At 41.9% G+C, this 14,720-nt stretch overlaps 2 protein-coding genes across 3 annotated transcripts; both read left to right on the top strand.

The window, feature by feature from the left end:
* Positions 1–284: 284 nt before the first annotated feature.
* LOC124006291 (mpv17-like protein) lies at positions 285–3,666 on the top strand. Of its 2 annotated transcripts, XM_046316210.1 has the most exons (6): positions 308–506; positions 1,758–1,924; positions 2,229–2,654; positions 2,898–2,968; positions 3,078–3,107; positions 3,328–3,666. In XM_046316210.1, the coding sequence occupies exons 3-6, from the start codon at positions 2,234–2,236 to the stop codon at positions 3,460–3,462; spliced, it is 657 nt and encodes a 218-aa protein (XP_046172166.1). In that variant the 5' UTR covers positions 308–506; positions 1,758–1,924; positions 2,229–2,233; the 3' UTR covers positions 3,463–3,666. The 2 variants fall into 2 exon arrangements, with proteins under 2 accessions (XP_046172167.1, XP_046172166.1); XM_046316211.1 differs by lacking the exon at positions 3,078–3,107 and having other exon boundaries at positions 285–506.
* Positions 3,667–8,544: 4,878 nt separating this feature from the next.
* LOC124005861 (60S ribosomal protein L18) lies at positions 8,545–14,659 on the top strand. The gene is made up of 7 exons (XM_046315487.1): positions 8,545–8,643; positions 9,369–9,455; positions 9,684–9,791; positions 11,687–11,785; positions 12,147–12,270; positions 12,584–12,653; positions 14,526–14,659. The coding sequence occupies exons 1-7, from the start codon at positions 8,641–8,643 to the stop codon at positions 14,599–14,601; spliced, it is 567 nt and encodes a 188-aa protein (XP_046171443.1). The 5' UTR covers positions 8,545–8,640; the 3' UTR covers positions 14,602–14,659.
* Positions 14,660–14,720: the final 61 nt, after the last annotated feature.

Genomic DNA, 14,720 nt, shown 5'->3' on the forward strand with positions numbered 1-14,720 from the left:
AAAGACACAACGCACCAGTTGAGGTACTTAACAAGCTGTTCATTATCACATTTTCTGAGCTCAGAGCTGAGGTGGTTGCTAATGGCACATTGCCCTTTAGGTTCTGCAGAGGTCTGCCCTAGCACTCTATTTTACATATCTATGGCAGCACAGCGAATGAATAGACTATCCTCACCGCATAACTGAATAACGGGTAGTGTGTGTGTGTGTTATTTCAAATAGGAAAATCTATAGGCCTCCATCCCAAAGTGGGAGCGGAAATGATTGTCACCATCTTATTCCATGTAATTGGGAGTTTGGGGTGAACTATTCCTTTAAATATATACACTGTGCTTATCATTGTAAATTCAACTTACCACATGTAACCAAAGGAGGGAAGTGTGGTTTCAGGAGTGGCATCTATTTTTAGTGCAGCCACATGCGTGAGACCAGGGTCTACTCTGCCTTTGAGAAACGGCATGTTGTTGGTATAGATTTGCTGACTTGTACTGTGGACCATTACTTTGGTAAGTGACATCACCCATAACCCTTTTCCAGCAGTAAAGAGTAGGAGTGTGGATCTTTGTTGTCACCAGCAGTAAAGAGTAGGAGTGTGGATCTTTGTTGTCACCAGCAGTAAAGAGTAGGAGTGTGGATCTTTGTTGTCACCAGCAGTAAAGAGTAGGAGTGTGGATCTTTGTTGTCACCAGCAGTAAAGAGTAGGAGTGTGGATCTTTGTTGTCACCAGCAGTAAAGAGTAGGAGTGTGGATCTTTGTTGTCACCAGCAGTAAAGAGTAGGAGTGTGGATCTTTGTTGTCACCAGCAGTAAAGAGTAGGAGTGTGGATCTTTGTTGTCACCAGCAGTAAAGAGTAGGAGTGTGGATCTTTGTTGTCACCAGCAGTAAAGAGTAGGAGTGTGGATCTTTGTTGTCACCAGCAGTAAAGAGTAGGAGTGTGGATCTTTGTTGTCACCAGCAGTAAAGAGTAGGAGTGTGGATCTTTGTTGTCACCAGCAGTAAAGAGTAGGAGTGTGGATCTTTGTTGTCACCAGCAGTAAAGAGTAGGAGTGTGGATCTTTGTTGTCACCAGCAGTAAAGAGTAGGAGTGTGGATCTTTGTTGTCACCCGCAGTAAAGAGTAGGAGTGTGGATCTTTGTTGTCACCAGCAGTAAAGAGTAGGACTGTGGATCTTTGTTGTCACCAGCAGTAAAGAGTAGGAGTGTGGATCTTTGTTGTCACCAGCAGTAAAGAGTAGGAGTGTGGATCTTTGTTGTCACCAGCAGTAAAGAGTAGGAGTGTGGATCTTTGTTGTCACCAGCAGTAAAGAGTAGGAGTGTGGATCTTTGGTGTCACTATTGGCAGTTTTGCAGCAAGTAGCCACATACACATGGCTGTGGCAATGAATGGGAATGTGTTGAGAAACGTAATACCATTCTCCCACCAAAGTCAGTTATAAACACACGTTCTTAGCGGATCAGTCAAATGTCCTGCATTTAATAGGCTAGTACAGTAGGCTACTTTAGAAGCATATTGGTAGTAGCACTGTAGTTATACCGGATTTAGTTTGATTGGTGGTATTGTACCAGTATGGCAACTCTTGCTATTGATCAGATCTGTCTAATTCATGTTCTAAACACTACATTCTGTATCCCTCTAGCTCTTTTCCTCCATGTATCCATTCACTCTCCCTCCTGCTTTCCCCATCTGTGCTTTTCTCACATGCTTTCATTGCAAATGAAGGCTACTAGGTAAAGCCTTTATCACCCTCCCTCTGACAGAACTTTGACCAGCCAAGCAGACCTGCCTGACCTCTGAGAACCTGCCTCTTATTGGCTGAGAATTCCATTGACCCACCCTTCCGTGTCCTTCAGCAGCAAGCACTGTGAATCTTGTGCCTCTGCCACTGCTGTGTTCCAAGCGGTGGATGAGACAGCTAAGTTGTAAGGTAAGTTGTCTCTCTCTTTGCCTAAAGCAAGGAGTCAGAGCTCAATTTGACAAGGCAAAACAACAAGGTTATTTTGTTTAATTTATCTATCATAGCCCACTGGATTTGAGGATTGGGTGGGACCTTAGAAAATATAATGTAATGAAATCAAAAGTCCACTTTTATCCAAAATAAAATGATCAGTGAATCTAGCTTGTGATGCTGATAGCCTATAAGTAAGTGAAATATAATTCATTAGTCATAAGGAATGTTTTCTTTCTTATTCCATAATGTTAACACTTTGTTTCTCCCCTGAATTCACCAGTAACCATGAGTCGAGCCTGGGTCTTGTTTAAGGCCCACCCCTACATCAGCAATGTGGTCGGATACACAACCCTGTTCGCATCCGCGGACCTCATACAGCAAAGCATGCTTGGAGGGAAACAGAGTGGAGGATTAAACACAGACAAGGGAACACACACCATCCATGACTCAGAGGGGGCCAAGCTTAACATGGAGGGAACCAATATTTCCACTGGTACTAAAAGTGTCACAACATGGGCTGATATTGACTGGTCCCAGACCGCTCGAGTGGCCTTTGTTGGGTTCTGTTTCCATGCCAATTTCAACTACCATTGGCTGAAGGGGCTGGAGAGGATGTTGCCAGGGGGAGGGGCCAAAAGGGTGTCAGGGAAGGTAGTGCTGGATCAACTGGTTGCTGCCCCCGCTACTATCAGTGCCTTCTTCATAGGTAGGTGTGTGTGTGTGTGTGTGTGTGTGTGTGTGTGTGTGTGTGTGTGTGTGTGTGTGTGTGTGTGTGTGTGTGTGTGTGTGTGTGTGTGTGTGTGTGTGTGTGTGTGTGTGTGTGTGTGTGTGTGTGGCTGAGGAGTAAGTTTCACACATCCCCAAATGCTACACGTGTGTGTAGGTGTAATATAACTTCCAATGTGTAGGGCTTAAACATTGTTCTATAATATGAGTTACTCTTTTTAAGGTCTTAGTGTATTAGAAAACAAAGAGGACCCATTGGGAAACTGGAGGGAGAAATTCTGGACTTCATACAAGGTAAGGATGCAGAGCATGAATTAGTTGCTGAAGGAAGAGAGGAAAGTCTAGGTCACCACAACCACATTAATGGTCTCTCTGTCTCCCTCTCTTTTGTTGTGTATGACAGACTGGAGTGGTGTACTGGTCAACAATGCAGGTAGAAGCAATAACAACACATTATATGCATACACACACACACACACTGATCTCTCTCTCTCTCCCCCTCGCTATCTCTCCCCATCTCTCTCTTTCTTTCTTTCTTTCTCTCTCTCGCTCTCGCTCTCTCTCGCTCTGTCTCTCTGTCTCTCCCCTCTCTCTCTTTCTCTCTCTCGCTCTCTCTCTCTCTCTCTCTCTCTCTCGCTCTCTCTCTCTCTCAGGCATTGAATTTCTCCCTGGTTCCCCCAGTTGCTCGTACAGTGTTTGTGGGTGGCATCACGCTGGTGTGGACAGTATTCCTGTGCCATTTCAGACAGCAGAAAGATGATACACAAACCAAACCCCCCTCTCACTGATATGGATGTTATTGGATGAGCTGTGTGATGACAAAATTGTGGCAATTATTTCATTGAATAGCTTTTATGTGCTGCACGCTTATAACTTGATTAAAGTAGTTATTTTAAAGAATGTGTTTTTCATCTTTGCATGATGGCAGGAAGGTCGCTGGTGCGAATCCCCGAGTCTACAAGGTGATATATCTGTATCTGTTAACCCTAATTGCTCCTGTAAGTCGCTCTGGATAAGAGCATCTGCGAAATTATATATATATATATATATATATATATATATACATATATATACATATATATATATACATATATATACATATATATTTATATATATATATATATATATATATATACATATATATACATATATATTTATATATACACTGCTCAAAAAAATAAAGGGAACACTTAAACAACACAATGTAACTCCAAGTCAATCACACTTCTGTGAAATCAAACTGTCCACTTCGAAAGCAACACTGATTGACAATAAATTTCACATGCTGTTGTGCAAATGGAATAGACAACAGGTGGAAATTATAGGCAATTAGCAAGACACCCCCAATAAAAGAGTGGTTCTGCAGGTAGTGACCACAGACACCTTCTCAGTTCCAATGCTTCCTGGCTGATGTTTTGGTCACTTTTGAATGCTGGCGGTGCGTTCACTCTAGTGGTAGCATGAGACAGAGTCTACAACCCACACAAGTGGCTCAGGTAGTGCAGCTCATCCAGGATGGCACATCAATGCGAGCTGTGGCAAGAAGGTTTGCTGTGTCTGTCAGCGTAGTGTCCAGAGCATGGAGGCACTACCAGGAGACAGGCCAGTACATCAGGAGACGTGGAGGAGGCCGTAGAAGGGCAACAACCCAGCAGCAGGACCGCTACCTCCACCTTTGTGCAAGGAGGAGCACTGCAAAATGACCTCCAGCAGGCCACAAATGTGCATGGGTCTGCTTAAACGGTCAGAAACAGACTCCATGAGGGTGGTATGAGGGCCCGACATCCACAGGTGGGGGTTGTGCTTACAGCCCAACACAGAGAACACCAAGATTGGTAAATTCGCCACTGGCGCCTTGTGCTCTTCACAGATGAAAGCAGGTTCACACTGAGCACATGTGACAGACGTGACAGAGTCTGGAGACACCGTGGAGAACGTTCTGCTGCCTGCAACATCCTCCAGCATGACCGGTTTGGCGGTGTGTCAGTCATGGTGTGGGTGGTATTTCTTTGGGGGGCTGCACAGCCCTCCATGTGCTCGCCAGAGGTAGCCTGACTGCCATTAGGTACCGAGATGAGATCCTCAGACCTCTTGTGAGACCATATGCTGGTGCGGTTGGCCCTGGGTTCCTCCTAATGCAAGACAATGCTAGACCTCATGTGGCTGGACTGTGTCAGCAGTTCCTGCAAGAGGAAGGCATTGATGCTATGGACTGGCCCGCCCGTTCCCCAGACCTGAATCCAATTGAGCACAGACTGTCCAGGAGTTGGCGGATGCTTTAGCCCAGGTCTGGGAGAAGATCCCTCAGGAGACCATCCGCCACCTCATCAGGAGCATGCCAAGGCGTTGTAGGGAGGTCAGTACAGGCACGTGGAGGCCACACTACTGAGCCTCATTTTGACTTGTTTTAAGGACATTCCATCAAAGTTGGATCAGTCTGTAGTGTGGTTTTCCACTTTAATTTTGAGTGTGACTCCAAATCCAGACCTCCATGGGTTGATAAATTTGATTTCCATTGATCATTTTTGTATGATTTTGTTGTCAGCACATTCAACTATGTAAAGAAAAAAGTATTTAATAAAAATATTTCATTCATTCAGATCTATGATGTGTTATTTTGGTGTTCCCTTCATTTTTTTGAGCAGTGTATATATATATATATATATATATATATACAGTGGGGCGAACAAGTATTTGATACACTGCCGATTTTGCAGGTTTCCTACTTACAAAGCATGTAGAGGTCTGTAATTTTTATCATAGGTACACTTCAACTGAGAGAGACAGAATCTAAAACAAAAATACTGAAAATCACATTGTATGATTTTTAAGTAATTAATTAGCATTTTATTGCATGACATAAGTATTTGATACATCAGAAAAGCAGAACTTGATATTTGGTACAGAAATTTTTGTTTGCAATTACAGAGATCATATGTTTCCTGTAGTTCTTGACCAGGTTTGCACACACTGCAGCAGGGATTTTGGCCCACTCCTCCATACAGACCTTCTCCAGATCCTTCAGGTTTCGGGGCTGTCACTGGGCAATAGGGACTTTCAGCTCCCTCCAAAGATTTTCTATTGGGTTCCGGACTGGAGACTGGCTAGGCCACTCCAGGACCTTGAGATGCTTCTTATGGAGCCACTTCTTAGTTGCCCTGGCTGTGTGTTTCGGGTCATTGTCGTGCTGGAAGACCCAGCCATGACCCATCTTCAATGCTCTTACTGAGGGAAGGAGGTTGTTGGCCAAGATCTTGCGATACATGGCCCCATCCATCCTCCCCTCAATACGGTGCAGTCGTCCTGTCCCCTTTGCAGAAAAGCATCCCCAAAGAATGACATTTCTACCCCCATGCTTCACGGTTGGGATGGTGTTCTTGAGGTTGTACTCATCCTTCTTCTTCCTCGAAAACACGGTGAGTGGAGTTTAGACCAAAAAGCTCTATTTTTGTCTCATCAGACCACATGACCTTCTCCCATTCCTCCTCTGGATCATCCAGATGGTCATTGGCAAACTTCAGACGGGCCTGGACATGCCCCAGACCGAGGGTGATTGACCATCATCTTGAACTTCATCCATTTTCTAATAATTGCGCCAACAGTTGTGGCCTTCTCACCAAGCTGCTTGCCTATTGTCCTGTAACCCATCCCAGCCTTGTGCAGGTCTACAATTTTATCACACAGCTCTCTGGTGATCAAATACTTAAGTCATGCAATAAAATGCTAATGAATTACTTTAAAATTATACAATGTGATTTTCTGGATTTTGTTTTAGATTCTGTCTCTCACAGTTGAAGTGTACCTATGATAAACATTACAGATCTCTACATGCTTTGTAAGTCGGAAAACCTTCAAAATCGGCAGTGTATCAAATACTTGTTCTCCCCACTGTATATGTACAGTACCAGTCAAAAGTTTGGACACACCTTCTCATTTAAGGTTTTTTCTTTAATAGTACTATTTTTTACATTGTAGAAAATAGTGAAGACCTCAAAACTATGAAATAACACATACAGAATCATGTAGTAACCAAAAAAGTGTTGAACAAATCAAAATAAATTTTAGATTTTAGATTCTTCAAAGTAACCACCCTTCGCCTTGATGACAGCATTGCACACTCTTGGCATTCTCTTAACCAGCTTCACCTGGAATGCTTTTCCAACAGCCAACCAGCTTGAAGGAGTTCCCACATATGCTGAGCACTTGTTAGCTGCTTTTCCTTCACTCTGTGGTCCAACTCATCCCAAACCATCTCAATTGGATTGAGGTTGGGTGATTGTGGAACCCCGGTCATCTGATGTAGCACTCCATCACTCTCTCCCTTACATTCCTGGAGGTGTGTTTTGGGTCTTTGTCCTGTTGAAAAACAAATGATAGTCCCACTAAGGGAAAACCAGATGGGATAGCGTATCGCTGCAGAATGCTGTGGTAGGCTGGCTGGTTAAGTGTGCCTTGAATTCTAAGTGTCAACAGCAAAGCACCCCTACACCATCCCACCTCCTCCTCCATGCTTCACGGGGGACCACACATGCGGAGATCATCCTTTCACCTACTCTGCATCTCACAAAGACACGGCGGTTGGAACCAAAACTCAGACCCAAGGACAAATTTCCACGAGACTTGCTTGTACTCGTGTTTCTTGCCCAAACAAGTCTCTTCTTCTTATTGGTGTCCTTTAGTAGTGGTTTCTTTGCACCAATTCGACCATGAAGGCCTGATCATGCAGTGTCCTCTGAACAGTTGATGTTGAGATGCGTCTGCTAACTCTGTGAAGGATTTATTTGGGCTGCAATCTGAAGTGCAAATAATTGTAATTAACTTTTTGTCTGCAGCAGAGGTAACTCTGGGTCTTCCTATCCTGTGGTGGTCCTCATGAGAATCAGTTTCATCATAGTTTATGGTTTTTGCGACTGCACTTGAAGAAACTTTCAAAGTTCTTGAAATGTTCCGCATTGACTGACCTTCACGTCTTAAAGTAATGATTGACTATCATTTCGCTTTGCTTATTTGAGCTGTTCTTGCCATAATATGGACCTTGTCTTGTACCAAATAGGGCTAACTTCTGTATTACCACCCCTACCTTGTCACAACACAACTGATTGGCTCAATAGCATTAAGAAGGACAGAAATTCCAGAAATGAACTTTTAACATAGTTAATTAAAGGTTAAATAAATAAATTACTAAAAATAAAAACAAGTCACACCTGTTCATTTAAATGTATTCCAGGTGACTACCTCATGAAGCTGGTTGACAGAATGCCAAGAGTGTGCAAAGTTGTCATCAAGGCAAAGGGTCGCTACTTTGAAGAATCTCAAATATAAAATATATTTTGATTTGTTCAACACTTTTTGGCTTACTACATGATTCCATATGCATTTTTGTCATAGTTTTGAGGTCTTCACTATTATTCTACAATGTAGAAAATAGTACAAATAAAGAAAAACCCTTGAATGAGGAGGTGTGTCCAAACCTTTGACTGATACTGTATATATGAAAAATGCATTTTTTTCTCTCTCTCAAAGCTGGAACTATGAATTCTGACACAAAAACATACATATTTAAATATTTTATAAAGTAAAAAAATAAAGAGCCTGACAAATTACAAGAAGAGAAGCTAGTTACATTTTCTGTTCTGTTAATAAAATTGACTATTAATTGTATGTAAATCACATGGTAAAATATAATAGACTACTGTATTTTGAAATGTAATTTGTTTTTCACATAGTGGTTTTATTGGTTAGAAAGTCACTTCACACTAGCCTATACACAATTGATGAATGGATTAAATTAATTAACGAATAGACGAACATAAAATACAAATATAATGACTTTTGGACGACGTGATGATCACACAGGAAGTAATAGCAAAACAGCCAACCAAAATGCGTGTGACCTCCGTAATCGCGGAGATGTGTTTATCGCGAGACAGCGACCCTTCCTTTTTCCTTTCCACTCTGAGTCTAAGATGGTAGGTACAGATTCTGAAAACATCGGTAATGCTCCGACTTGATAATCTAAGTCCATCCTCACTTTTACAGTAGCACAACTCAACAATTTCCATGTAAATATTTGCCTTGATGTCTTTGGTTTGAATTCCGAATGGTATTGACATACTATTTGGCGTTTTAGCGATACGGTTCAGTCCTTCACTACCGGGGGTTAGCGTCACAGTAGCTAGCTTGCTACCTGTTATTTTCACTAATTACTGAAAGACTGCGTGTAATATAGACACAAGATAATGGTACTGCTGTTCGAGAGATGTCGGTAACTTTTGTATCTTCGTTTTGAGGCTTTTCCATGTCCGAATGTATCGGATATCTGACTAGGTTGATGGCCCTAAATGAAAACGTGCTATTTGACCAGTGTTGGTGAACTATGTTACTCCACTGTCTCACTAGTTAGCCGCTGTGTATGAGACTGCAACGTTATGCTAAACGGTATGCCGCCAAATTCAAGTTTGGTATGAATGATTTGTGTGCCGTTTAGGTATGAGTTACACAGACCACGTCTACTAACGTTACAATCGTTTGAGGCCTAGCCATAAAGCATAGGGTTCAGAAGCATGCAAAGGTACTTTTCCTGGCACAGTGATCAGAAGTGTCATTAACACTGTGTAACTAATTATTTGGTTTTCAATTTATCAGTGCGCGAATGGCAAGTTTGTATGTATTTACCTGCACCATCTGTTCGCAGGGAGTTGACATCCGACACAACAAGGACCGTAAGGTGCACCGAAAGGAGCCCAAGAGTCAGGATATCTACCTGAGGCTCCTGGTCAAGGTAAGTGTCACAACCTTTTATACATGGATTCAAGTTAACATTAAGGCATTGTCATGTAAACAAGTAGACTGACAACTAAGTTGTTGGTTTTCCCATCTTAATGTTGTACTTTTTTTGGTGAATTGTAAAATCTATGCAGCACATAGCTCAGAGTAACCCTTGTTAACATTTTACATTAAGTAGTCAATACCTTCTACTTAATACATTTTTATGTTCTCGTCCCCACAGCTGTACAGATTCCTGGCCCGTCGCTCTACTGCTCCCTTCAACAAGGTGGTCCTCAGGAGGCTTTTCATGAGCAGGACCCACAGGCCTCCGATATCGGTGTCTCGCATGGTGAGTTACATCAATCTGTCCCGTTGCTGTGTTTTTAACCTTCTACAGAATCAAATTGCTACAATCAACTAAATTGAATGGCAGTAATGTTCACAGATTCAAATACTTAGAGGGCAACAGTACAAGTGGGAGGACAACTTCAGCTGGTACTCTTGCTTGTGCCTGTTGTGCTACAATGCTTTATTGGTGCTTTTGACACTTCCTTGCTCAAACGGTGTAGTTATGATTCTCTTTTGACCTTTGACTACTATGTTGTTGTTAATATACCTTCTGATGATTTGGTACCTTTGAGTGAGCTGGAGATCTTTCCACCTCTCATGTGACTTCTTGAACATGTCCCATTTGGGGTGGCAGGTAGCCTAGTGATTTTAGAGCATTGGGCCAGTAACCGAAAGGTCGCTGGTTCCAAACCCACTAGGTGAAGTCTGTCATGCCCTTATTGCTCCTGTGTCTGCTAAATTACTTAAATGTAATGGCCCAGTTTCCCAAATGCATTTTAAGACTAAGTTCATTGTTGGAGCTTTGTACAAGCTCAGCGGTTTCCCAAAACCATCGTTACTAAAATTGGACTTGAAACCGCTCATTATTTACTGAGTGTTCGTCCATGGGTGCTTTTTTTTGCCCATCTGCGTCACTTTATACACAAGATCTCCGCTAAACATGGAATCAAGATGTTTCTGACCGCAGATAACTTCAGAACAAAGTTGACTACAAATACGAAGTTGCAAATGTCTTTATTGTTACAAATTAGCAAAGGATAACAATAAATAAATAAAATCTTGCAATGGAAACCGAGATGACCGCATTAAAACAGTCTAAGGGGGATATAAGTGGTATCACTGAGTGGTCATGACTTCAAAACCAACTTATACTCTATCATACTAACACTGTCAAATCCCAGCTGTACGATACCAAGGGTCCTACAGCTCATTAGGGATGACGTGAAGAGATTGCTCGTCCCCATAGTGCTAAAAGGTAGAACTGTCAGAGGTGATAAAGAACATATTATGTCCTCTGTACCCCTTCAATTCCCTCAGTACTGGTTTAAAGAGATGTGTAGTTTATTTTCTGGCTTATTGTGGAAAGATAAGAAACTAATAATTAACCATAAACTGTCCATGTCAAGAAGCAAGGGTGGATTAGCTGTTCCTGTTTATTTGTATTACTTGTCTTGTGACAGTAATTTGATCTCTATATCATTATGGTATTACCCAGAGTGCTACTGTAAGATAAGCCACTTGAGTTTGTAAACCACAGTGCTTCAGCATGGTCATGGATTTGTTGACTATGGAATGAGTGTCATCGGCCCTCCAGGACTATGACAACGGGCTAGACTCTAGCGGGTCTCTGGGACATTTATATGTAAATCAAAGAGCCTTGCCTAATATATTAATACTCTGTATGTGTGTGAACTGTACACAGTTGTACATAGTTGTAGGCTTTTGCCTCAATATTTCATGTGTAACATGTGCAATGATGACTAATCTTTATTTGGTGCATTATTGGATTAGACAAAACTGCCTAAATATTTGTAGTCAGCGGTGGTAATATCTCTCTAGGTTCTGATCTGTCGTCAGTATGATTTTAATAGAGAAAGATGATCTGAGAGCTGCGCTGCCTTTCTTTTGTTCCGATCAGTATTGCGGCAGCTCCAACCATGCACTTGTGAACGTTCTCGTTGTGTTTTTGGGAAACTCTTGTTACATATTCGCCAGTTTGTAGGAACGATGCATCAATTAACCCTCGTTAGCCTAAGTTCCATTGCTATTGAGAAACCGGGACAATGTCCTTCCAGGTTTATTGATATGAATACATAGCAAAGTGAAAGCATCTTAGTATTTATCTTTACCCTGTGGCGGTTGTCCCTCGTCTGAACTATTTGATGTCCTCTTCAGATCCGTAAGATGAAACTGCCTGGTCGTGAGAACCGAACCGCAGTTGTCGTGGGGACCGTCACTGATGATGTCAGAATTCAGGATATCCCCAAGCTCAAGGTAAAGGTTGTTTTAACTTACTGGATGCCTGTTGAGGTCAGGCTTTTGCTCCAGCACTAACACACCTGGTTTAACCTGGGGTGTATTTATTGCGGAAACTGTTTAAGAGCAAAACTAGCATTTCTATTGGACAAATTCAGGTAGGTCCCTCCGTTGCCTTTGCTTCCGTTTTAAGAAATTTTTGCAACAATCGGCGGAGTAAATACACCCCTGACTATTTTAATCTGGTGTTGGGCTACTACAAAAGCCTTCCCACCCTGTAACTAGGTAGCTCTTCTGGACTAGTGTTAGACTACTTCACTGAAAATGAATTAAGTGTTAACACAAGTTGCTAAACGTGCTCTGTTCTCCCTTCCCTTAGGTGTGCGCTCTGAAGGTGACTGACGGCGCTCGCCGCAGGATCCTGAAGGCCGGAGGCCAGGTCATGACCTTTGACCAGCTGGCTCTGGCTGCCCCCAAAGGACAGGGCACTGTGCTGCTGTCAGGTAAGAACACTGCTAGTTTAACAATGTTCAAGTTTAAAGTTATGCTGGGAATATTCTGTTGTACCGTTGCTCTACAGTCCTGTTACTGTTATCACCGCCACAGTCAGATTATGGCTAAACCCTGCCTGTTTCTAAAATGTCTCTTAAACCTAACCTTAACCACACTGATAACCTAAATCTGCCTAAATTAAGGCCAAAAAGCTAATTTTGTGTTCATTCATTTTTACATCATAGGCAATTTTGGCTTTGTGGCTATTAAGTAGTGACAGTCCTGTTACTCTGGTCTGAAACTCACTTGTTTTCCTTCTTTCAGGACCCCGTAAGGGCAGAGAGGTGTACAGGCATTTTGGAAAAGCCTGTGGAACCCCCCACAGCCACACCAAGTGAGTATTGTACCCCTTTCTTGAGATTGCTGCTCTCCTAGGCTTTCATTCAATATCTATCAACTTAGAGAATGTTTTCCAAATGGTTTGACAAGTTCGTTCCAGTTTCGTTTTCACTGAAAATCAAATGTTTTTAAACGGAGGACACTCTCTGAATATTGAGAACTTCGATAAGATGTTTTGTTAGTACGGGGGCTTGTTGTGGAGCGCCCTACTTTAGAATGAGGATACTAGATGTGCATTGTGTAGAGGAGGACAAACATGTTTCTCTTATTATGTAGAAACAATTGTCAGTTTGTCTGAAATGTTCTAATCTATATGTTGCACCTCACTGAATTAGCACCTGAGCCCAGTGTTTCAAAAATAGCAATTGAATTCATTGTTAGAATTTAATATTTCAAAACTGGTAAATGAGATTTGGGTCCTCTGTATAGGCATTTGGATTTTGTAATCCAATCTGACCTTTAATCATCAGGAAGATTTGTTTTTCGTTTTTCAAAACTCAAAAGGCAGTGATTAGGGTTGTATTAGATGTGATCATCCTGATCCCACTGGAAGGGTGGGTTTATAAAGGTGAAAGGCACTACAACCAAGATATGTCAATATAACTAAGGTGAGGAGGTTTAAAATACTCTTACATCTGAATTAATTTGACTGCAGTATAGGTACTGAATGTGGCAATTTTGTTTGTATTGAGAAGTGTCAAATACAGGGATGATTTCAAAGCAGGTCATCCATGTGAATCATGTAGATCTGACCTAAATTGGGGGGGGGGGGGGGGGGTGTACTTAGCCATGATGTTGAGAGCGGTGTGCAGACAGTGATTGTCCTTCTATTATGTTGGATTAATGAATTTTTTTCATTTTGCTTGTAAGAACAAGGGCACAGGCCAGTCTGACTAGGCTTTGCGGTCAGGTAGACTGAGAGACTGCCATAACGGGAAAAGGAGTACAGTCACACGTGCAACTTTGCATCGTTGAACATCGCAAGTAACAAAAATGTTGTGTTTTTTGGCCCTCACCAGTTTGCGTCCCTGCAAGTAAATGCATGTACCTTTTTGATTCCGTGTTTAATCGTCACCTACAGGGGTTGCAGTTGTAATTGCAGGGTACAGTGAAAATCTTACGATATAAATACAAATACCACTATATACATTAGTTTACTCCTCTCGGGTTCCCTATGACAGTTTAGTGGTAGTGCCATAACCTGTCCAGTAGATGGCGAGGTGTAGGTAGGTCTGTTCAAAGCACTAGACATCTGGATTAAGTGATCTTGATGTTGTGGCCTCTTGATCAGAATGATCCATCTGATTTTATTTTTTGAAAACATCCAGATTGATCTTGAATTGCAAAACGGAGAATTCCAGAATCTGGATCATTCTGATCCAAATAAAATGTTTTTGGTGTAGAACAATTTGTGAATTAGTGTTTGTTTACATTTTTAATATTTTGTATGTGCCTGAGATCCACTGGATTCACTTTCTCCAACCCAGTTATATCATATCAGTGATTACTTGTAGGAACGGAGAAGGAAAAATGCGTAATTTAAATGCATCAGGCCTAGCTGTATTTAAAAAAATAAAAAATAAATGATTTTACCTTTATTTAACCAGGCAAGTCAGTTAAGAACACATTCTTATTTTCAATGATGGCCTGGGAACAGTGGGTTAACTGCCTGTTCAGGGGCAGAACGACAGATTTGTACCTTGTCAGCTCGGGGGTTTGATCTCGCAACCTTCCGGTTACTAGTTCAACGCTCTAACCACTAGGCTACGCTGCTAGACAGGCAGATTTGCATTATCTGCAGAATCTAGGAAGTGGTTTGAAACACTTAAAAACCCTGAATTAATGGCATATCTCTTTTCTCCCTCAGGCCCTACATTCGCTCCAAGGGCAGGAAGTTTGAGCGTGCTCGTGGGCGCAGATCCAGCCGTGGATACAAGGCCTAAAGTCTTTTTTTGTTTTCCCTGGAATCTGATACAAATAAAGATAGCGATATAAAATGAATCGATGTCTCTGTCCATTTGTTTTTTTCAGAGCTTTATTGCGCTTGCATAGTACTTCACTC

The sequence above is a fragment of the Oncorhynchus gorbuscha genome, linkage group LG19, assembly GCF_021184085.1.
Source record: "Oncorhynchus gorbuscha isolate QuinsamMale2020 ecotype Even-year linkage group LG19, OgorEven_v1.0, whole genome shotgun sequence".
NCBI lineage: Eukaryota > Metazoa > Chordata > Actinopteri > Salmoniformes > Salmonidae > Oncorhynchus > Oncorhynchus gorbuscha.

Excerpts from the sequence above, each read along its gene's own strand:
- LOC124006291 (XM_046316210.1), top strand. The coding sequence starts at position 2,234 with ATGAGTCGAGCCTGGGTCTTGTTTAAGGCCCACCCCTACATCAGCAAT. Across the intron at positions 2,655-2,897 it reads TATCAGTGCCTTCTTCATAG|GTCTTAGTGTATTAGAAAAC; the intron begins GTAGGTGTGTGT and ends ACTCTTTTTAAG. Across the intron at positions 2,969-3,077 it reads AATTCTGGACTTCATACAAG|ACTGGAGTGGTGTACTGGTC; the intron begins GTAAGGATGCAG and ends TGTGTATGACAG.
- LOC124005861 (XM_046315487.1), top strand. Across the intron at positions 9,456-9,683 it reads ACCTGAGGCTCCTGGTCAAG|CTGTACAGATTCCTGGCCCG; the intron begins GTAAGTGTCACA and ends TCGTCCCCACAG. Across the intron at positions 9,792-11,686 it reads CGATATCGGTGTCTCGCATG|ATCCGTAAGATGAAACTGCC; the intron begins GTGAGTTACATC and ends TGTCCTCTTCAG.